Source organism: Hypanus sabinus, chromosome 4 (genome assembly GCF_030144855.1).
Source record: "Hypanus sabinus isolate sHypSab1 chromosome 4, sHypSab1.hap1, whole genome shotgun sequence".
In the NCBI taxonomy this organism is placed as follows: Eukaryota; Metazoa; Chordata; class Chondrichthyes; order Myliobatiformes; family Dasyatidae; genus Hypanus; species Hypanus sabinus.
The window spans coordinates 88,359,376-88,383,908 of record NC_082709.1 but is presented as its reverse complement, the minus strand read 5'-3'; the positions used below and the strand labels follow the sequence as shown (position 1 = coordinate 88,383,908).

The following is a 24,533-nucleotide window of genomic DNA, read 5'->3' as shown; positions in this document are numbered from 1 at the left end:
AAATGTAAATAATTTAATTTTTTTCGTATTGAGGCACACTTTCTTCTGACAATTGTATGTTCAGGAATCTTCAGGGTTTTGTACTTTATTGATTCAATCCTGAAATAAATGTCAGAAAAGCTTGCTTAGAAATGTTTTCATTTGATGCCATATGTTTCAGCCTTGTATGTGGGAAAAGAATCCTCTCAGAAGAGAAGATGGCATCAGTGAAAAAAGTAGGCTGGCAGGGAAATTAGAGCAGGCACTTCCAGTCATGAAGTCATTTGTGGAGTGATGCATTTGTCACATGGACAGCACACTTGTACTCTTAATATACGGGACTCTAAGCCAAGCAATGATTGGTCACTCATAACAGAAGGGATTTTTCATAGCATTGTATTCAATGGAGGAATATGATTCAAATGACCACCTAATGAATTTACTATACTTCTTTAGACTGTTGCCAGACACTGAAGATTGATTCTGAACCCTTCTCCAATCGACTGAAGCATCTTAGGTTAGGATCCAATCCCATTACTACATTTAAACCTTAAAATAGTGCCTCTGTGATGAACCCCTCATTGCTCTACGTGGGTTGACAATAGAGCAGGGTAGATATAGCAGAATACCCTAAAGGAGGAAGGTAAGATCAGCTCCCTTCTGCACACCCTGACTCTGAGTCATATTGTTAACTTGAATCTCTGAGGAACAATATCCCCAAAATACAACATTTTCAATACCTGTGCAGCCACATTCTTCCTGGAGAGTTTCATCCATACACCTGTGTCTGGATTCTTCTGCCCAAGAAAATAAAGATCACAGTCATCATTAAATTTCTAGCCTCTGGCTCACTCACAGTGACTTTGGCAGGTCGATGCTATATCTCACACTTTGTTGCTCACCCTAATATTAGACATGGAATCACTGATGCTCTTTGCTGCAAAAGATCTGCTTCTTCCTTGAAAAGACAATCAGGCTTAGTGAGCACAGCTTTCAGAGCATTCTGAGCTCCTCATGTCATCTTTTATGAAACACAAGCAAACTTCTGCATACACTTCTGTTTTTTACCGACTACTGTAATGCACTCTTATCAGGATGGCCTGTGAAAGATATAAGTCAACTGCAGCTTGTTCAAATGCAGCAGCAAGAATCTTAACCAAAAAAAAAGAAAATCTGAGCACGTTTCACCAGTTTTGGTGTCATTACACAGGCTGCCTATGTCCTTTCAGATCAATTTTGAAATATTCAATTGTGTATGAAATAAATAATCTAGCTCTTCTGTGTATTTTGGAATGTCTATCCCCTTACATCCTGATTGTAATCTTAATCCACGACTACTGCTTTGCTTATGCACCAAAAATCTGGAATACTCTACTGACTGAGATACGTCAGGCTCGTAGTGGACGATTTCAAAACACTTCTAAAAATCTACTTTATTAATGTGGCCTACTTATAAAACTTCTCCAAGAAGACTGCAACCTTGTGGTTTGGAGGCTTGCGTGCCTCAATGACCTAGAGAACTATGTTGGCTGGAGACAGGGCTTCATGCTTCAGCTCTTGGTAGGGTCACCCATGCCAAACAGGTCAAAGGGTAGAGGCCAGTCTGAGAGTGCCCACTGGTCCTCCAGGTTTGGGAGTTCAGCTCGGGGCTAACCACCCTGACTGGTAAAACAAAATTGTTACAAAAACAGCAATGAAGAATCCTTCTGCATCTGAGTGCGATGGTATTCCTGAGTCTCCACTCGGGAATTGCATGACTGACAGGGAAAACCAAAAGCAAGCTAGAAGGAAGCCCTGAACACCGATGGAGATGGAGGACCTTATTGCTGCCCAGAACGCCAGCAGAATACAGGCACTGAACAGCTTATTGGATTACTTAATGCCTGTTGATGCTGATTATATTTATATGATATGATATATTTGATTACATTTTATTCTATATGTTTGTCTTATGATTTTTAATTTTGTCTCATTTTATGACTATATTGATTTATCTTTACAGCCTATGTAAAGCACTTTGATTGAGCCTGAATCTTAATGTATGAAAATTGGTATATAAATTTATTATCGAAGTACATATATGTCATTATTTACTACTGGGATTCATTTTCCTGTAGGCATTCACAGTAGAGAAAAAGAAACACATAAGAAGGCATCATAGCAGATAAACTGTGATGTGCTGGATATCAAATGAAATCACGCTAATTGACTGTGGCTTAGCTGCTATAAGCAGAGGTTTAAGGACATCCGACTGAATGGATTATTTGGAGGTAGTGTGCATTGGCAAGTGTTGATATTTATCAGATCATCAGATAAAGTTTTGTCATAGAACATAGAACAGTCAGCACAGTTCCTCTAGCAGGTTGTTTCTGCCCTTCAATCTTCAATGTCCCTGGTACAACATAGAATCTGGAACAGCACAGCATGTATAGGCTCTTCAGCCCATAATGTTGTGCTGGTGATCTTTTAATCTGCTCTAAGATCAATCTCATCCTTCCCTCCCATATTCCCCTCTGATTTTCTTATATCCATGTGCCTGTCTACGAGACACACAATAGGCTGGGCTGTGAGGCCTGTACTGTGCTGTATGTTCTGTGTTCTAAAGGTATTTTAAGCAATGTTGGTTGAAGGCACAACTCTAGCCCCTATGATAGACAAAATGTAGCTTTAGCATTACAAGAAAGCTGATTGTTGTATTATTGCACTCTTTTTGCTGAGAAGATGATCAAGATGCTGTGTCCTCATACTTGGATATATTGAGCTGCACAAAGTGTAGTGGTTATCACAGTGCTTTACAGTGCCAGCAATCTCCAACTGGGGTTCAATTCTAACTACTGTCTGTGAGGAGTTTGTACTTTCTCCCCTTGCCCACATACGGTTCTTCCAGGTGCTCAGGTTTCCTCCCAAAGATGTACAGGTTAGGGTTAGTATGTTTTGGATATGCTACTGTATGTTGGCACCAGAAACGTGGTGATATCTGCAGGCTGCCCCAGCACATCCTTTGACTGCGTTGATGGTTGATGCAAATGAGGCATTCCACTATATGTTTTGATGCTGATTTTTATTTCTACTCTCTGCAGCTCCTTCCTGGCCATAGCAAGATAACAGAGAGAGTGAAAAAGCGACTCTATTATGGTCGAGACATAGACTACAAACTGGATGCTCTGTCCTGCCCTGTCACTGGTAAGTGTGTGAGTACTGCTGATCACAGAAGGCTTTGATCGTATTTCCAGTAACAGTAGTAGATGAGTGTGGCTTTGGGATGTTTGAAAGGTAACATCAAAATACCAGTTTCATGGGAAGTTATTTGAAAGTTGTAGTTGTATTTTCAATTATCTGACTCCAGTTTTTCTCTTTGTTCTGTGAAGGGCTACTTACACAAGTCAGCGACATTACCAGTCTCTTTGTGCCTACAGATTACAAACAAGAAAAGGATTACCAACACCTCCAGTTTTCATGTAACAGTGACGCTCTAGTGATAGAACCGCCTCAGAGTGGTATTCTGTGTTATATCAGAATCAATTTTATTATCACTAACAAATGTCATGAAATTTGTTGTTTTGTGGCAGCAGTACAGTGGAAGACAAAATATACTATTAATAACAATAAGAAATACTAAAAATCATTAAGAAGTGCAAAAAGAGACAAAAATAGACAATAGGTGCAGAAGTAGACCATTCGGCCCCTCGAGTCTGCACCGCCATTCTGAGATCATGGCTGATCACTCACTATCAATACCCAGTCCCTGCCTTGTCCCCATATCCCTTGATTCCCCTATCCATCAGATATCTATCTAGCTCCTTCTTGAAAGCATCCAGAGAATTGGCCTCCACCGTCTTCTGAGGCAGTGCATTCCACACGTCCACAACTCTCTGGGAGAAGAAGTTCTTTCTCAACTCTGTTTTAAATAACTGACCTTTTATTCTCAATCCATGCCCTCTGGTACTGGACTCTCCCAACATCTGGAACATATTTCCTGCCTCAATCCTATCAAATCCTTTAATTATCTTAAATGTTTCAATCAGATCCCCTCTCAATCTCCTCAATTCCAGTGTGTACAAGCCCAATCTCTCCAATCTCTCTGCGTAAGACAGCCCTGCCATCCCAGGAATCAACCTAGTGAATCTACGCTGCACTTCCTCAATTGCCAGAATGTCCTTCCTTAAACCTGGAGACCAAAACTGTACACAATATTCCAGGTGTGGTCTCACCAGGGCCCTGTACAAATGCAAAAGGACATCCTTGCTCTTGTACTCAATTCCCCTTGTAATAAAGGCCAACATTCCATTTGCCCTCTTCACTGCCTGTCGCACTTGCTCATTCACCTTCATTGACTGATGAACTAGGATTCCTAGGTCTCTTTGCATTTCTCCCTTACCTAACTCTACACCGTTCAGACAATACTCTGCCCTCTTGTTCCTGCTTCCAAAGTGGATAACTTCACATTTATTCACATTGAATGACATCTGCCAAGTATCTGCCCACTCACCCAGCCTATCCAAGTCTCCCTGTATTCTCCTAACGTCCTCTTCGCATGTCACACTGCCACCCAGTTTAGTATCGTCAGCAAACTTGCTGATATAGTTTTCAATGCCCTCATCTAAATCGTTGACATAAATCGTAAAGAGCTGTGGTCCCAATACAGAGCCCTGTGGTACCCCACTAGTCACCTCCAGCCAGTCCGAGAAACACCCATTCACTGCTACCCTTTGCTTTCTATCTGCCAACCAGTTTTCTATCCATGTTGAAACCCTGCCCCCAATGCCATGAGCTCTGATTTTACTCACCAATCTCCTATGTGGCACCTTATCAAATGCCTTCGGAAAATCTAGGTACACAACATCCACTGGTAATGTTCCATGGGTTTATTGTCCATTCAGAAATCTGATGGCAGAGTGGAAGAAATTGTCCATAAAATGTTAAGTGTGTGTCTTCAGGTTCCTGTACCTCTTTTCTGATGGTAACAGTGAGAAGAGAGAATGTCCTGCATGGTGGGGTCCTTAGTGATGGATGCTGTCTTTTTGAGGCATCGCTTTTTGAAGATGTCCTTGTTGGCTTCAAGCACCAAATTTAGTGTTTACCAGTAGTTATCCATTAGGACTTTTTCAGGCAAATAGCCCATGGATAACCATTAATGGAAAGAGCTCACGATATTGGGTCTAATGTACTCACATGAATTGAGACTATTTATCACATGAAAGGCAGGGAATTACATTGTGTTGGTCTTTTTCATACTGAAAAGGTGTTGCTGAGGTTACACTTGGTGTAAGAGCTTAGATAATTGCTTTTAAACAGGATTCTTTTTCACAGAGCTGTCCATTTAATTATAATAAAATTCTGAGGGAGAAAGAAGTAACATTTATAGATAGCTTTTGAATTCTTGGTCAGTCAAGTGCTTATCACAGACTCAATTTCTTTTATGTAATTAGTTTTGCCATGCATGTAGGCAAGGCACCCAACACACAAAAATAGAGGAGGAACTGTCCAGGTCAAGCAGTGTCTTGGGAGGGAAATTAATAGTTGACCTTTCAAGCCAAGACCCTTCATAATGACTACCTGACCTGCTGGTTTCCTCCAGTGTTCTGTGTGTGTTGGTCAAGATTTCCAGAAAATCATAAACACAAGATTCAGATGGTGCTGGAAATTTCAGTTGCTTAGATTGAAGAAAGATCTCACAGGCTCAATACTTCTCTGAATAAAAACAAGAGACTCTGCAGATGTGGAGGTCCGGAGCAACACACAGAAAATGCTGGGAGGAACTCAGCAGGTCAGGCAGCATCTGTGAAGAGAAATAAAGAGCCAGTGGTTTGGGCCAAGACCTGTGGGGTAAGTCCTGATGAAGGGTCTCAGCTTGAAATGCCGGCTCATTATTACTTTCCATAAATACTGCCTGACCTGCTGAGTATCTCCAGCATCTTTTGAGTGTTGTTCAAGATGTATACATCTGCAGAATCTCTTATTTTTTTTATTCAGAGAAGTGTTGAGCCTGTGACAATCATCTTCAACCTGAATGACTGAATCAGTCTAATGCATGGGTTCCCAACCAGTAGTCCACAAACCCCTTGCTGAATGGTATTGATCCATGGCATAAAAAGGTTTGGTAACCCCTTAGTTGTAATCCCTCATCTGAAAGTTAACACTAATTATGCTATAGCAGTTACTCATTGAATTGCGATTCTCTACTGGTTTGTATATCTCGATGGCATTACTTTGAAAATGTGAGAGAAGTAAATGTGATACATGGAGGATATTTACACTATTGATCTGTTCAGAATAGTTAATTATGAAGAAATTTGGAGAGTGAAACTAGAGGGAATAATGGTGATCACAAAAATATCTACTTGTCACCAAAACCTATCTCGTTCGGTTATCATATATTGCTCCTCAGACCAATTAAATGACAGTTGATAGATAGCAATTTGATTGATTCCCTAAAACTGTCTGTCGATCAGTTGTCAGGAATCCCTTGTGCACCGTACCTTTTGACAGGTATTGAATATCTCCTGAATAAATTAATGACTTCAAACACATAAATACCATGGATCATAATAAAGCATTTTTATAAATGATGAATGACTTACACACTTAAATAAAGTGTTGAATTGAAAAATAATCTTTTAAATACAGAATTGTTTAAAAAAAAGTTTAGCGGTGTGCATTGTGTTGATTGCATTTTCAATCCATGCGGAGCGTGGTGAGTTTATGGAGTGAGGTGCTGAAGGGAGAGGCAGCTATAATAATGCCTTTTAGTTATGTACGGTTACTTTTACTCACCTGTAATACAATTTTATCAGAAAGGACAGGTACATAGATGAGAGAGGTTTGGAGGGATATGCTCTGGGTGCAGGTAGATGGGACTTGGTAGAAGTTCAGGTCAGCATAGGCTGGATGGATGAAAGGGCCTGTTTCTGTGATGTGGTACTTGTTAGATCCTGATGCAAAGGTCCTTCAGACATCAAGAATCAGGCATAGAACATACTGCTGAGCAATTTCATTAAGTTTTACAAAAATGAAGAACAAACAAAAAAGAGGAGCTAAGAACAACTAAAATGAAACAAAGGAAAAAGAGCTACCATGATCATCTCATACTCAGACAGGAGAGAACAAAAAATCCAGTATTAATAATTAACCTATAAAATAGATTCAAGTGGCATGAACACCAGCTACAGAAAACTAAGAAGCTTTTAGAAAAATATAGAAGCAAACTGTACTGTGATTGCTGGAAGATTTACGGAACAATTACATGTATATGGCTGAGTATACAAAATTGCAAACAAACGTAGGAATGTTTAAGCAACAAGAAAAATGTAAGGAAAATAATAATTGTACACCCAAATCCAATGTGCTCATTAAAGACTTGAAAAGAAAAGTGGTTAGCACAACGCTTGGGGTGTCAAGATTTGGATTTCAGGCTTGGCATCCTCTGCAAGGCTTTTGTACGTCCTCCTCATGGAATGCATGGGTTTTCTCCAGCTGCTCTGGTTTCTTTCCACAGTCCAAAGATGTACCAGATAGGTTAATTGGTCATTGTAAATTGGCCCACGATTTGGTTTGGATTAAGTCAGGGTTGTTAGAGGGTTGCTGGGTGGCCTGACCCGAAGGGCCAGAAGGCCCTATTCCACGCTTTATCTCCAAATAAATAGAAATAAGATAAATAATTTAGTGTGGTTATACCAATCCCAGCCTGAAAATCTTTTAAAAAGCACATTGGAGAGTTTTGTGATACTTTATATTCAAAGTCTGGAACATATTGGAGACACAGTGATTTGCAGCCCTATAAAAACCTGGTTTACACCACACTTAGAATATTGTGTTCAGCTCTGGTCACCTCGTTTTAGGAAGCTTTAGAGAGTCCAGAGGAGGTTTACCAGGGTACTGCCTGGACTAGAGTGCATGCCTTATGAAGGTAAGTTGAACAAATTAGGGCTTGCATCATGAGCAAAGGAAGATGAGTGATGACTTGATAGAGATGCACTAGATTATAAGAGGCATAGATGGAACGGATAGTCAGAGATGTTTTCCCAGGGTAGAAATGGTGAAATGGTGTAATTCAAAGGTGATTGGAAGCATAGGGTTATGTCAGAGGCAAGTTCATAGAGTGGTGGCTGCGTGGAATGTCTTGAAGGGAGGAGGCTGGGAGAGGCAGCTGCATTCGGGGCATTGAAGAAGCTCTTGGGTAGGCACCTAGATAATAGAAAAATTAATGGTTATAAATGGTGGGTAAGGTTAGATTCATCTTAGAGTAGTGTAAAAGATCAGCACAAGAAAAAATGAAGCGCCTGTACTGTGCTGTAAAGTTTTATGCATTTGACTCACCAAATGTTGAAGAATGGTTTATGGTTCTCACTGTGTATTAGCATGTCAATTACTTGTCAATTGCATGTTAGCAGTTAGTAATGCACCCTCTAGATGATGAGGCATGATCTCAACTTATCTGAAGCTGGAGTGGTCCTGCAGGAAACAGATCCGGTAGCCTTTATGATGTTGTTTTGTGATGTGGACAAATTGAGAACGTAGCTAAGAGGGAGGGAGGCCATAGCCAGAAACTGAAGGTATTATATGGGGCATGTGTTTACACAGCTTTAAAAATACGTACTATTCAAAGGACAGTATGTCCTTAACAACAGCATCCCTCAGCCAAAACCACCAGAAAAATTTAAATCTTTCATTCATTTTTTCTTTTGAGACAGTGAGTATCAAGTTTGCCATGATTGTTCTTCAAATGTGATCTATTTATTGTGGAACTTTTTGGATGTCCTAAGGACACAAACATGATATATGAATGCGACTTCTTTATACTTTGTATTGTATTGGGCGGTCTTCTACTCCATCGCTATCTTTCCTGGAGGTGCAGAATTATTTAACTGCTCATGCCCCTTAACTATTTACAGGCTTAATTTATCCATTCTACTTCTCTTTAAATGGGGAGGGACTATAGAAATCTGCAGGTGGATCTGAAGATCGTCAAATCTGGCACATGCAATTAGAACGTGGAGCATTTCTGTACAGTACAGGCTCTTCAGCCCACGATGTTGTGCCAACCCTTTAACGTATCTAAGACCAATTTAACCCTTCCCTCTTACATAGCCCTCCACATGCCTATCTAAGAGTTTCTTAAATGTCCTTAATGTATCTGCCTCTACCACCAGTCCTGGCAGCGTGTTCCATGCACCCACCGCTCTCTGAACAAAAATCTTGCCTTGCATACCCCCCTATACATTCCTCCAATCACTTTAAAATTATGTCCCATCATATTCACCATGTCCACCCTGAGAAAAAGTCTCTAGCTCTCTACTCGATCAATGCCTTATCATCTTGTACACCTCTATCAAGTCAGTTAGCTTGCAGACATGGAAGTCAAATTGAATTTTGCTTCACTACAAGACTCATGAAGTATAAAATTCGGGGTGTCTTGCAACAACTGTGCAGGGTTTGATGAAACCACACCTGGAACGCTGCATGCTACGTTCTAAAGAGGCATATACTTGCCTTGGTGACTTTGGGAAAGATTTACTAGGCTCGCTCCTGGGATGCAAGATTCTCTAGGGGGCTTGACAAGGTAGATGCTGTGAAGGAAGATAGATCTTCGGTGTCACAGTAGCTTAGCAATTAACACAACACCTTATAGCACCAGCTATAAGATCAGGGTTTAGTTCCTCCCCCAAAGAACTGAAGCACTCTGGTTTTCTCAGTTGCGTAAGTCTAGGGGAATCATGGATTATGGGGACCAGACAAAGATAAGATAAATGTATGCAGGCTTTTCCCATTGAAGTTGGGTGGTATTAGAACTACAGGTTAAGGGTAAAAGATAACATATTTAAGGGGAACATGAGGGGGAACAACTTCATTCAGTGGTGAGAGTATTGAAAGAGATGCCAGCAGAAGTAGGGGATGTGGGTTGATTGCAACTTTTAAGAGAAGTTTGGATAGGTACATAGATGGGAGGGGTATGGAAGGCTATGGTCCAGGTGTAGGTTGATGGACTCGGCAGAATTATAGTGTGGCACAGACTAGATTGGCTGAAGGGTCTGTTTCTGTGTTGTAGTGCTGTATGACTCTGTAAGTGATACAGATGAAACCTAGTACAGGGGAGAAGAATATTCATTAATGGGAGAAACTTCTAAAAAGTGGATAATCGTAGAGACCTTGATTTAAGTGCATGGATACAAACAGACAAACCCATCAAATTATACATTTGGACTTATTTTCCTATAATTAGGGAGCAAAATAGAAGTGATAATGAAATTATGCCAAATAAAATGTTAAATGCAGCTAATGGATCTGTCAGGGTTTATCGAAGAGGAGTTTGTAATTTCTTGTCCGTCATTGTTTCTGCATTCACCATTGTAATAACTGGTTATCTGACCATTATTTTGGTATAGTTTTATTAGCATACTCCATAGCTGTTACATTTCATTGTTGCTGTGGCAAAATTGCTGATATAACATTATGCCAACTATTCCATGAAATACACAAAATGGTGGAGAAACTCAGCAGGTCCAGTAGTATCTATTGCAGAGGATGAAACAGTCAACATTTCTGGCCAAGACCCTTCATCAGGACTGGAATGGAAGGGGAAAGAAGCTAGAATTGTAGCAAGGAAAGGAAACGTCAACTGTTCTTCCCCTCCAACAGCTGCCTGAGCTGTTGAGTTCCTTCAGCATTGTGTGTGTGTGTTACTCTGATTACCAGCATCTGTAGAATCTTTTGTGGCCACAAATTTCGTGTTATTCTTGTGTGTAATTCTGTGAAGGGTTCTTAAAGCGCTCCAAACAGTGATCTTAATTCCAAACTTTTTTTATTTTTATTTTTAATTTTATTTATTTATTAAATTTTAGAAAATTACAAGAATAAAAGAGATGATGAAATAGTGAGAAAGATAATATTAACCCTCCTCCCCTTAACCCTTGTCTAAAGAAAGAAAAAAAAGAAGAGAAAGATTGCCTGGATATCGGAGGATCCCCACATGCTCCATGGAGTTCAAAATAATTTAAATATTTATTTTTACTTTCCCCAATTACTTTATAATTTTATCTTCAAAGGACCTATGTATTTAATCCTATCTTTTGTAAGTATGGGAGCCAAATTTTCAAAAATATATCATATTCATTTCTTAGATTGTATGTAATTTTTTGAAGTGGAATACAACTATGTATTTCATTATTCCAACAATCCATAGTTAAATATAAATCAGATTTCCAAGTAACTGCGATAACTTTTTTGGCTACTGCCAATTAATTCCAAACTCTTGTCTCTGCAGATATTGCAGTCGAGCTCCTTCAGAAATCAGCGCCAAGCCCAATCAGAAAACTCCGGAAGAAATATGCAGCTCATGTGGCAAGGTAACCTGAAATATTAATTGAGAGCTTATTGTATTTATTCTGGCTCCATTTCCAAGCCTCCCATTTTGGCCCCAGCAAGGATTGCATGTCACAGGGTTCTTTGTTTGGCACATAGTCCTCTGAAAGGCTACCAAAAGTGGTGAATACTGCCCAGTCCATCACAGGTGCAGCCCTTTTCACAACTGAGCACATTTACATGGATTGCTGCCATAAGAAAGCACCATTTGTTATCCAGATCATGTTCTCTTTGTGCTACTCTTGAGCAAAAGATATGGGAACCTTGGGACCCAAACCACCCGGCTCAGGAACAGTTATTATCCTGCAAACATTAGGCTCCTAAACCAGCGTGAATAACATCACTCACCCTAACTCTGAACTGATTCCACAACCTACAGACTCACTATCAAGGAATCCTTTACAACTCACATTCTCTATTATTTTTAGTTGCACAATTCGTCTTTTGCACTTTGGTGCTTGTCCATCTTTTTATTTTTAGTTTTCCGTAAAATTCTGTTGTAGTTCTTTTTCCCTGTAAATGCCTGCAAGAAAATGAATCTCAAGGTATTATATGGTAACGTGTACATACTTCGATAATCAATTTGCTTTGAAATTTGAATTTTGAATTCTAAACATCCATGATGTTTAACTATGTTCAAAACTATCTAGATAGTTTTTACATATTGTTAATGTGTCTGCCTCAACCACTGTTTCTGGCAGTTTATTCCAATACCCATCAACCTCTGTGTGAAGAAGCAGCACCAGATGTCCCTTTTAAATTTCTGGTCTCTGATCTTAAACATGTGCCCTCTTTTTTTTAGCAACTTCTCCATGGAAAAAAAAAAGATTAAGCGCTTTCACATGTAACCCCCTGGGTTGCCTCAGGCTCGCTCAGCTCATTCTCGTCTAGGGGGAGCAGCCTTCGGCCCCACCAAACTGGGTAATCAGCTGGTGTGGATGCTGTGTGATGTCCCCGCCTCGCTAAAGAACAGACAGGACACCATATGCGATTAAATGATTACAGTTTATAAAGATTACTATAACTAAGTAATTAATAATGATACAGTATACGTGAAGGAAAAGAAAATAAAGAAAAGGCGCCAAACTTATCAAAGTGCAAACCACTTCGTGCACAACCTTTGGAGCTCAATTACTGAAGTCTTCTGGCCACCATTCGATACCCTCCGAACTCCTCGACTCGCAGCTCATAACCACCCAAAGTTGTCAACCAAGCACATCTATCTTCGTCTCCTCTCCTCGGGGTACCTCCTGGCCTTGGACCCCGGCTTGGGGTCCGTTCCTTGCCCAGTTTACAGCATCGTGTCCTCTCTCTCTCACCCCCTCGCGCCGATCTCCCCAAAAGCCCGCCAACAATAGCTTACAGACTCAGAAGAAAGAACAACATTAATCCCAATTGGTTTACAAAGGAATACAATTCTCATTATCAGTAAATTTTAACCCAAACAAGCTTCCAGCACTCTCTCGCAACAAAGAAGCATTCCTACTTTTAACAAACATTTTGATTAACATATGCAGTAACAAAGAAAAAGAAGAAACCCCCCTTTACACTCTCCCCCCATCAAATAAAAGTCATGTCCTCATGACTGTTAAATAACTCGCCCACTCTTCCTGCCAACACAAACCCTAACCCAGGCACAAACAGTGACATTGCTTCCCAAACAGTAAACTTCACGAGCTGTTCCTCAAGCCAACATAGGCCAACTTAACTGGGAGTTTCCTAACCCTCTGAGACCTCTGTACCCCCTTACCTAAACCCTTCAGGCTCGGACACAACTGTGGATACCTCGGGCCCACTACCAACTCCCCTGTCAACCTCTCACTCATGCCCCCACTGCAACTCTGAGCCCTCTGCTGCCCACAGCTAACCCTTCCCACTACATCTGACTCAGTGGGAGAAGGGCCAAGGGTCTCTTCCTCAGTCGAGGGGAAGTCAGCAAAAGGCAGCATGTACCACACATCCAGCACATCATCCTTCGAATCCGTATTCTTCCTCATTTCTGCGATCAGTAGCTGCTGTTTGATCTTCTCCAAATGGAAACACGTGGCCTGCACTGCTCCTGCAGTCTCTTCAGCCTTCTGCAATGGAGAGATCAGCTTCTTCTCTGGCTCCTCCAACTCTCACCACAGGCTCAGCAGTTCTGACTCACGTGTCCTAGCCATCTCAATCTGGGATGCAGTTACTCCAACAGCTTCTTCCACCCCAACCTGAAAAACAGCAGTTAAAGATTGGTCAGCCTCCAGTTCAGTGTTCACTGCACTTATCCCCAGCTTTTTCTTCATCATGACTTCTTCCAGATCGACTTTCAGGTTTTGCACCTCATTTGAACTGTCGATGGTCATCTTCAGGTTCCCTTCAAGCATCCGCTTCCCTCTTCCAAGATTTGTCCACAATTTCTTCACCTCCGCAAACTCCCCTCTCCAGGCTCTCAGTTTGCTGCTGCCCTCAGTCAGACAACTTTCTTCATTTTCTCCAACTTGTAAGTCCTCCCACTGGTTCTAGATCACTCTCTCCAGTCTCTCCTGCAACGACCTCACTTCATATTCTCCTGAGGCAAATCCAAATACCAGGAGTTCATCCACATCTGCCAAGACTCCAAACACCTCCACATCCCTCATGGTCTTCCACATGCCCTGCAGGAAGGTTGCAAGGGCTCCGGATATGCCCTGTGGCATCTTTTCGGACCGGAAGACTCCTAGGGAACTTATAACGGCTGTCTTCTCCTTGTTGGCCCCACTCATCGGGATCTGGCAACATCCACTCCTCAGATCTAGCACCTTAAACCACTTCGCACCACTCAGACAGGCCATCGCCTCTTCGGCCCTCAGGGCCATATTCTGATCACTGACAGTGCGCCTCTTCAACGCAATATAATCCACACACACGCTGCCTACGTCTTCCACAGCTGTAGGGGCCAGTCGCCACAACCTCTTTCTCACTGAGGTATCTTCAGCGGTCAACTCCCCTCCCTCATGGTATTTCGCAGAGGGTCTCATCCTCAGATACTTCCCCCAGGCCGTACCACCACCGGCTCTTATTTGAATTCGGTACTGGCCCAATGCTGCTACACACATCCGCACAAGCAGCTTGAAACTCTGGGTGCATCGACAATGCCTCCAAACAATGCTCACCTGCCTCCTCCGGGCAGGCCCCCAAGTGCCCCAGCAGGGTATTAATTCTCTCCAGAACCGAAACGCTTCCCATCTCAACAGTGTCCGAACACATCAGCATTAACGATTCACGAACCTCAGTCACCCCCACATTTGCCTCTTAAGAACTCCATTCCGTAATGACACCCGAGTGCGTGGTCCCTCTGAGCCTTCAGGAATAGGGTCTGTTCCTTTCCTTGGTACATTGCTGGGAACATGCTCCCCCAGAGAGTTCCCCCCGGGCCTCCTCTAGGTTTCCCGACACCCCTTGGATCAACTGAACAACTGAGGGAGGAGCTGATCCCCTTGACAGATCCCCCTGGTACCGCAAGCAATTTATCTGCCCCCCTAGCCAAAAGGGATACCCTAAAAACTTTCCACCAATCTCCTGCCAAGGATATGGTAAGCCCCCCCCCCCCCCCCCAGCTGCAGCATTTGACTTCCAGTCGAACCAAATGCATTTTCCCACACTTTCCCAGAACTGGCAGCTGTCACTCCGAGGTAATTGTACCCGACAGTTCTAACAATGTCACCAGCCCGCCTACTCAAACTTTCAACCAATCCCTGTCGCTTTCCCTCAGCCAAGCTCTGCCACTCACCCAACAACTGAGAGGTCCGCTCTGCCCATGCCTCCGCTCCTTTAGGGTTGGACATTATTCTAATAACCGGGCGGAGCCCATCATAGCTGGAACATACCCACCAGTCCTCCCATGCTCTCTTAACAGCATGGACAGCCAACGCCAGTCAGAACCTGAATAACGCCCTCCGGGGCATCAACAGCCACCCCACCCAACACACATGCAGAGATAACCAGCTCTTCGCCGCAGACATAATTAAAGAGGGTGATCACACAGCTTCCACAGAAATCAATCCAGACGAGCCACCACAATGCACCCCCCTGGGTCGCCTCAGGCTCGCTCAGCTCGTTCTCATCTAGGGGGAGCAGCCTTCTGCCCCACCAAACTGGGTAATCAGCTGGTGTGGATGCTGTGTGATGTCCCTGCCTCACCAACAGGACACCATATGCGATTAAATGATTACAATTTATAAAGATTACTATAACTAAGTGATTAATAACGATACAGTATATATGAAGAATAAGAAAATACAGAAAAGGTGCCAAACTTATCAAAGTCCAAACCACTTCGTGCACAACCGTTGGAGCTCAATTACTGAAGTCTTCTAGCCACCATTCGATCCCCTCCGAACTCCTCGACTCGCAGCTCAGGACCAGCCGAAGTGGTCAACCAAGCACGTCTATCTTCGTCTCCTTTCCTCGGGGTACCTCCTGGCCTTGGACCCCGCTTGGGGTCAGTTCCTTGCCCAGTTTACAGCATCGCGTCCTCTCTCTCTCACCCCCTCGCACCAATCTCCCCAAAAGCCTGCCAACAATAGCTTACAGACTCAGAAGAAAGGACAACATTAATCCCAATTGGTTAACAAAGGAATACAATTCTCGTTATCAGTAAATTTTAACCCAAACAAGTTTCCAGCACTCTCTTGCAACAAAGAAGCGTTCCTACTTTTAACAAAACAAAGAAGCCATTTTGATTAACATACGCAGTAACAAAGAAAAAGAAGAAATCCCCCTTTACACACACTTTCTATGCCCCAAATTATCTTGTACACCTCTATTAGGTCGCCCTTTAATTTCTTAAATTACAGGGATTTAATCACAACCTGTCCTTGTAACTCAGGCCCCTAGTCCAGCCAACATCCTGATAAATCATTTTTGCACACTTTCTAGTTTGTCACGCCTATAAAAGTGTGAGGTCAGGTCAATGGTCTGAGTGCTACTGGTACCACGTAACCCAGTACTACCTGTCGCATGGTCAGGTGGTCAGCGACTAAACTGGCTCCCCCACCAGACTCTCCCGGTGAGGAGGGTGGCTAGACACACTACAGGACACAAAACAAGACCTGTCAAAGAGTAGATCAGCCCTCTCGTAGGGTCAACGGCCATCTAGCAAGCACGTGCTGAGAAGCGCTGAAAGGGCATCCCTTGCATCGAAACTTGGTCTGGCCATTCACTGCAACAGAACTTCCCCCAGCCGTCTTGGACCCCGCCATGCCGCTGGATCCGGGAGGGGATGTCGAGAGGGTGGGTCTGGATCTGTGCAACCCCCTACTCACCTAAAATCCATTCACGCACACGCTGTTCCTTTCTGAGGAGTGGGTAACTGACTGAAAGGAGCCATCATCATCCTATGGGATGAAGAGCCAGGGAGACTATATCTATACGCGATACTCCTGTGTCGCCTCAGCACCGCCAACATAATGGAAGTATAACTTCCCAACTCCCATACTCAAAGCCCTGACTGACGAAGGGCAGCATAAGGTACTGGGAATAAGCTCCCACTACCTATTAAATGCTCCAAATGGCATGCATCTCAAATGGCCTCAAAAAACCAAGTCTAGCACCTAGTCTTCACGTATGGCTTGGCTACTAAACCCAGTGGAACCATTTCTACTGACAGGAGAAGAGGCAAACACAGGTTGCTGGCGACTTAAAACCGTTTGTTTGTAGCAGATGGGGCTCGTCAGCAGTGGTTGGCAGCTCATCTAAGAGTAGGAAAACTCCGATCTCAAACCTCTGCTGCCTTGTGGTTATATTCACTCATGGTTCGGAAGACTTTGGGAAGAAACCCCGAGGGGAAGATAAGTTCCGGAGCTGCAGTCTCCAAGGCAGTCCGGTGTGGAGTTCAACATTGACTAGCAATTTCTGCAATACAACTTTATCGGTATCTGCTGTTCCTTTGGGTTCATCAATTGCATGGAGCTGTGGGGGCTTGCTGCATGGGCAACAGCTTTCTCTCCATATCATACTGCCCTGGCTTGCATACCAGCTTGTGTATCACATAGACAGCTAGATCACAATATTCACGGTCAACCCCAACCAACGGAGGGCCTCGTGTGCGTTTAGGGAAAAGGCAATAAACCTTTTTCTACTACATGCTATAATTCAGCATCAAATATTATAAATGCTTTCAATTACAATTGGATTAATTATTTATGATGGTGAGCAGTTTTAAGTTTCTCCATGTTAACGTCTCTGAAGATCTATTATATTGACTTTATTACAAAGAAGGCACAACAGTGGCTATATTTCATTAAGAATTTATGAATCTTCCTGTGTCATCAAATACTCCAGCAAATTTCTACAGATATAGCGTGGAGAGCATTCTAATGATTTTCATCTCTGTTTGGTAAGGAGGGGCCACTGCACAGGGTTGGAGAAAAGTGCAAACTCAGCCAGCTCCATCATGTGCACTAGTCTCCCTAGCATCGAGGACATCTTTAAAAGGGATGCCTCAACATGGCAGCATCCATCGTTAAGGACCCCTATAACCAGGACATGCTCTCTTCTCAATGCTATCATCAAGGAAGTGGTTCAGGAGCCTGAAGACACTCAGACCCTTTTGAATGGACAATGGACTCTACCAATGAATGGACACTGCCTCACCTTTTGTTTTCTTTTTGCTCTCATTTTGCACTGCTTGTTTACTTTAATATTTTTCTGTATTTCCTTGGAGTTTATAATTTTTATTACGTATTGCACTGTACTGATGTAAAACAATGAATGACATGACAGTCATATTAAGCCTGATTTTGATTCTAATAATAGGTGTTATGATGTTACCAAAATTTGTTCTTCAAACTGCAGTCCACTTTCTGTACTGAATGCTGATCAGCAGTGTTTTCTTATAAAGATTGACATTTCATTCAGTGTAGAGGGGCTGGCAGGCTAGTTGGCTCCAGCTCATTGACCCAGAAGGAAATAAAGGACTATTGTTGTGGGTCCAGTGGGTTTTGATGATCACAACACTTCTTCTTCCACTGTTCCCAGAATCAAACACTGTGTATAAAGAGATTATGACCAATGTTATCTTTAAGCTCTTTTGAACTTATGACCCAATGACCTTTTGTTTAATTTTCTTTCATTACAGTATTTAAAGATCTTTTAAAGCTTAGCTTTATTTTTTAAATGTACGTTGAAGCATTGAGACATCTAGTGAAATGCACTATTTGTCAATGATAAACGTGGTCCGAGGATGCGCTGAGGGCAGCCCACAGGTGTCACCTGCTTCCTGCACCAACATAACATGCCTACAACTTACTAACCCAAATTTGGAATGTGGAGGGAACCCACACAGTCACAGGGAGAAAGAACATCTAGTCTCCTTACAGGCAGCAGCAGGAATTGATCCCTGATCACTGGCACTACAAAGCATTGCAAAAACAGCTACACTGCCGTGCTTCCCCTGGTGTACTATACTGTGCTTTGTAAGATCAGTTGGCCTATTCCTGATCAAAATTGGTTTGTGCACTTCTTCCCATAGACTCGTAGAGCAACACTACACAGATTCAGGCCTTTAGGCTTAAACAGTCCATGCCAACCACAGTGCCCGCCCAGCTAGTCCTGTTTTCCTGTAATCACTCTATATTCCTTGAAGCTCCAACCCTCTGTGTACCTATCCAAGTGCCTCTTAAATGAAACTATTGTACCAAACTTAACCACTTCCTCTGCCAGCTAATTCTATATACTGCCACTCTTTGCATTGTCCCAAAGGTACCTTTTAAACCTTCCCCTCTCACCCTAAATCTATGCCTCTTAGTTTTGGAGCAAACACGAGGAAATCTGCAGATGCTGGAAATTCAAACACCACACACACACAAAATGCTGGTGGAACACAGCAGGCCAGGCAGCATCTATAGGGAGAAGTGCTGTCGACGTTTCGGGCCAAGACCCTTCGTCAAGACTAATGTTTTGACGTTAACGACTTAGTTTTGGACTCCCTTATCCCAGGGACAAGTTTGTTACCATCCACCTTGTATCTGCTTCTCATAATTTTAAACATTTCTATAAGGTCACTCCTCATTCTTCTATGTTCGAAGCCTAGCTGACCTCTCCCTATAACTAAGGCCCTCTAGTCTTGGCAATATCCTCGTGTAAGCCCCTGGGTCGCCTCAGGCTCGCTCAGCTCGTTTCGTCTAGGGGGAGCAGCCTTCGGCCCCGCCAAACTGGGTAATCAGCTGGTGTGGATGCTGTGTGATGTCCCCGCCTCGCCCAAAAACAGACAGTACACCATATGCGATTAAATGAGTACAATTTATAAAGGTTACTATAACTAAGTGATTAATAACGATACAGTATATATGAAGAGAAAATTAAAGAAAAGGCGCCAAACTTATCAAAGTCCAAACCACTTCGTGCACAGCCGTTGGAGCTCAGTTTCTGAAGTCTTCTGGCCACCTTTCTATCCCCTCCGAACTCCTCGACTCGCAGCTCAGGACTCTCCGAACTCCTCGGACTCTCCAAACAGCTCAGGACCCTCCGAGTGGTCAACCAAGCACATCTAGCTTCATTCCCCCCCCCCCTTGGAGAATCTCCCGGCCTCGGACCCCCCACTTTGGGGTCCGATCCTCGCCCAGCTTAGAGCATTGCGTCCTCTCTCTCGACCCCCTCGTGCCGATCTGCCCAAAAGCCCGTCAACAAAAGCTTACAGACTCAGAAGAAAGAACATTAATCCCTATTTGGTTTACAAAGGAATACCATTCTCGTTATCAGTAAATTAGCATTCCTGCTAGTTAACAAAAAGAAGAAACCCTCTTTACACTCGTAAATATCTGCTGCCCATTTTCCAGTTCAACCACGTACTTCCCACAACAGAGTGACTAAAACTGCACATAGCACTCCCGAGTGTGGCCTCATCAACTGACATCTGCAATATGATGTCCCAACTCTTTCTCAGTGCCCCGATGGATGAAGGCCAGCATGTTAAATGCCTTTTTCACTGTCCTGTCTACCTGTGATGCTACTTTTAACGAATCATCTTCAGAATTGCTCTGCACTGTGATTGTGTGGTTTCTTTTTTATCTTCGTGGCCAAAATTGGATGTATCTGGTTCACTTCAATTTCTCATGCAAAATAAAACTAAACTTGTTACTCCCAACATGGAGAACCCTGCTGTCAGCAGCCTGCATCAGTGATAACAAATCATCGACAAATCTGTTGGAATTCTTTGAGGAAATAGCAGGCAAGATAAACAAAGGAGAGTCAGTGGATGTTGTTTACTTAGTATTTACATGGTGTTTCAGGAAAGATACTAGCATGGATTGGCCAACTGGCAGGAGCCTAAGCATGAGAATAACAGCAACCTTTTCTGGTTGTCTGCCAGTGACTAGTTGTGCTCCTCAGGATTGCTTCTGTTCACGTTATGTTTGGTTGACTGAATCAATGACTTTGTGGCCAGACTTGCGGAGGACACGAAGATGGGTGGATGGAGTGTTCAGTAAGCGGGAAGTTTGTAAAAGGACTTTGATTGGGAGAACGGGAAAAGAAGTGGCAGATGAAATGTAGAGTAGGGAAATGTATGGTCATTCAGTCTGTTAGAAGGAATAAAAGCATAGTCTATCTTCTAAACATAGAAAATTCAAAAATCAGAAGTCTAAAGGAACTTGGGAGCCCTTCTGCAGGACTTTCTAAAGGTTAACTTGCAGGTTGAGTCGGTGGTAAGGAAAGCAAATGCAATGTCTGCATTCATTCTGAGAGGACTAGAATCATAAGACCAAAGATGTAATCCTGAAGCTTTATAAGGCATTGGTCAGAACACACTGGCAGTATTGAGAGCAGTTTTGGGCTCCTTAGCTAAGGTAAGATATGCGGGCAATGGAGATGTTTCAGAGGAAGTTCAGGAGAATTATTCTGTGAATGAAATGGTTAACGTATGAGTGTTTGATGGCTCTGGGCCTGTACGCATTGGAGTTTCGAAGAATGGGGGGGGGGGGGGGGCATCCTCATTGAAACCTATTGAATATTGAAAGGTCCAGATAGAGTGAACATAGGAAGCATGTTTTCTATAGTGGATGAGTCTAGAGCCAGATAAATCTGTGTAATTCATTGCCTCAGGTGGCTGTGGAGGATAAGTCATTGAGTATATTTAAAGCAGAGGTTGATAGGTTCTTGATTAATCAGTGTGTCATAAGTTATGGGGAAAAAGCAGAAGAATGGATTTGAGAGGGATAATAATACAGCTATGATGGAGTGGCAGAACAGACTATGTGGGAAAGAAGGGTTAGATTGATCTTTGAGTAAGCTGAAGATTGGCACAGCATTGTAGACTGAATGAAGGGCCTGTGCTGTGCTATATTTTATGTTTTACATTCTCAGAAATAATTCTGTAAGCTGGTGGTGTCTGCTTTTTATTTCCATAGAGAGGCCTGTATCTCACCTTGTGCAATGATGCTTGCTCTCGTCTACATTGAACGACTTCGACATCGAAACCCTGAATACCTGCAGCAGATCTCTTCATCTGACCTCTTCCTAATATCCATGGTGAGTGAGCAGCCTTTCTACCAGTCCTGCTTTAGTTCTTCCAGATATAAAGGAAGAAAGTGTGTGGTTTTCTTCAATGCCTTCCACATTCTCTGGACATTCCAACAAACTTGTGGCTAATGAAGTTCAAGTTCATTGTAATCATACATAGACAGAAATGAATACCACAAGAATATCTCTTTACAGCAGCTCAATACTTTACAGATATGACAAATCAATTAGCATTTAAATTAACAAAACATACACAACAAAGTTAACAGTATCAGTGCAAACTAAAGAGAGAAAGTGAGGCAGTCTGAAGTGGTGTTAAAAAATGTCAGGTGGTTCCAAGCACTTGATGGCTGTGGGAAGGAAGCTGTTTTTGAACCAGCAGGCTTCTTGATGGCTCATGAAAAATGGATAGTTGATTAGGATCAAAACCCTTTGCATCAGTCCAAATCAAGGGTCTGAACTGTCTTATTCCCTCTCCAGATGCTGCCTAACCTGATCAGTTCCCCAGCAGTTCATTGTATCTTTCCTTTAATTGCCCATCTCCATTTGCCCTTGAGAAGATGCCAAGCAAGCTGCCTTGTTGAGCTACTGCAGTATGCCTACAGTGCTGTTAGCGAGAAAGTTCCAGGATTTTGATCCAGTGACAACGAAAGAACAGAAGTATATTTCCAAATCAGGATTGTGCGTGGTTTGGAGAACAGCTTATGCTCCCTTGTCCTTTTAGCTCAGGGGTCGGCAACGTTTACCACTGAAAGAGCCAATATGGACCCATTTCCCACAGAAAAGAAAACACTGGGAGCCACAAAACCCGTTTGACATTTAAAATGAAATAACACTGCATACAACGGGTTTTTTTTGCCTTTATGCTATGTATAAACAAACTATAATGTGTTGCATTTATGAAATTGATGAACTCCTGCAGAGAAAACGAAATTACTTTTCTGCATGCAACAAAAACATTTTGAACTCCGAAAAAAAAACGTTGGGTTGAAGGTTACTCCATAGTTAGCCTACCTTGGATCGAAGAATTAAAAGAAAGCGCGCACTGGCGGGTGTCAGGCATTGGCAGTGGTGATGTATATTAATAGCGATAAAAAACACATTGTAGCGGTGTGCTACACGCAGCGCTAAAATAAAGACACTGCAGTCAAAGATAACTTTATTCGAACTAAACAGCCTTGCTTTAAAGCCTCCCTCAACCCGTCCCCGTGGGCGCGGATGCTCCAAAAGACACGTACTCACAAACCCCCGTAGGCTATCTCCCTTAGCCGGAACGGTGGCTAATTGTGAGCCGGTTCGGATGTGCCAGGAAATGGGGTCTCCACAACGTTTTATTTAGATTGTACAAGATCACCATAATCTTCAAATTTCGAATTACATTTCAAAAACTAACAAACCACGGGGAGCCGCAGCACAGAGATGAAAGAGTTGCACGCAGCTCCGGAGCCGTGGGTTGCCAACCCCTGTTTTAGCTGGTAAATGTCATGTGTTTGGATGGTGCCGTCTAAGAAGATTTAGTGAGTTTATTTGTTATTCTATCTGAGAATTAAAATAGATTTGTTTATCATATGCACATCAAAACATACAGTGAAATGTGCTGTTTGCATTCACAACCAACACAACTTAAGGATGTGCTGGGGGCAGCCTGCAAGTGTCACCACACATTCTGGCACCAACATAGAATGTCCACGATGTTCAGTAGAACAGCAGGCAGTCTGTATGCAACAGCATAAAATACAGTCGGGTCTCCAACCATGGGATGGCCTTCTTCAGGTTTCCAAGCTCCAGTCCTTGTCATAGGCACCATACTAGCAGATATCGTGCGTCCAGCCTCTGGTCTTGATGATTTGGGTCTTCCCTGAATATGCCGATCCTAGGGTTCAACCTCCAGACTCAGATTCGAAAAGTAGCACTTATTGATCATGGCCTTCGTTCTCAAATTACTATTGGATTTGCAGCCTCCACCCTTTCCAATCATAATTTTTCTTCAGATTGTATATTAACCTGCTATGTTTTAGGGAGAAAACTAACTTAATCTCCTTGCGCTCATTCACCTTAAACTTGTTACCAAGTACAATATATTGGCAGTTGTCAAGGCACAAAGGAAGTCATGGTCATCCGCTGCAACCAAGGAAGACCCCAGTTTGTGATGGTTACTTGTACCACTGGAGCCAATCTTCTGAGGTTGAGAGAGTGGAACTGCCCCAGTACAATGGATTTTCCACTTCAAAAACTCACCTGCACAGGTCTCTTGTCACTGTTAAATATGATGGACAACCAACAGCATATTGCTAGTGCAAAAAGTTTCCTCTCATTTACCCCAGACTAAATTTTGAATACTGATACTGCAGTTTATGGGCATTAGTAGTAGATGAAGAACATTCAGATGCCCCCAAACTAAAGATATGATACTATAGAATTGCACATTACCCGTTCACTGTTACCAAATGCCTTAGGCTGATCAGAGATGGTTATAAATCTTTAAAATGTACTACTTTAAAAGTTCTTAGGTTATTTAGCTTAATATTTCTTTTAGTTCACATATGTCTGTTTTTATTTAGAGTTAGCTGTAGCAGTGCAATCCCTTGAGTTGAGTATGATCTCCTGGGGCTTGTCTTTGGGAGACTGCAGAGGTCAATCCAGGATCCACATATCCTGGTGCCGTGTGTACACGACGTCTTTGGAATGTGGGAGGAAACCGGAACACCTAGAAACCCAAT

At 42.7% G+C, this 24,533-nt stretch overlaps 1 protein-coding gene across 1 annotated transcript in view; it reads left to right on the top strand.

Moving 5' to 3' along the window:
• cnppd1 (cyclin Pas1/PHO80 domain containing 1) overlaps window positions 1-24,533 on the top strand; it is a 52,688-nt gene that overhangs the window by 15,285 nt on the left and 12,870 nt on the right. The window contains exons 2-4 of the mRNA XM_059967632.1: window positions 3,060-3,162; window positions 11,240-11,321; window positions 21,702-21,822. Of these exons, the coding sequence (XP_059823615.1) occupies window positions 3,060-3,162; window positions 11,240-11,321; window positions 21,702-21,822 (306 nt within the window). The remainder of the gene's footprint in view (window positions 1-3,059; window positions 3,163-11,239; window positions 11,322-21,701; window positions 21,823-24,533) is intronic.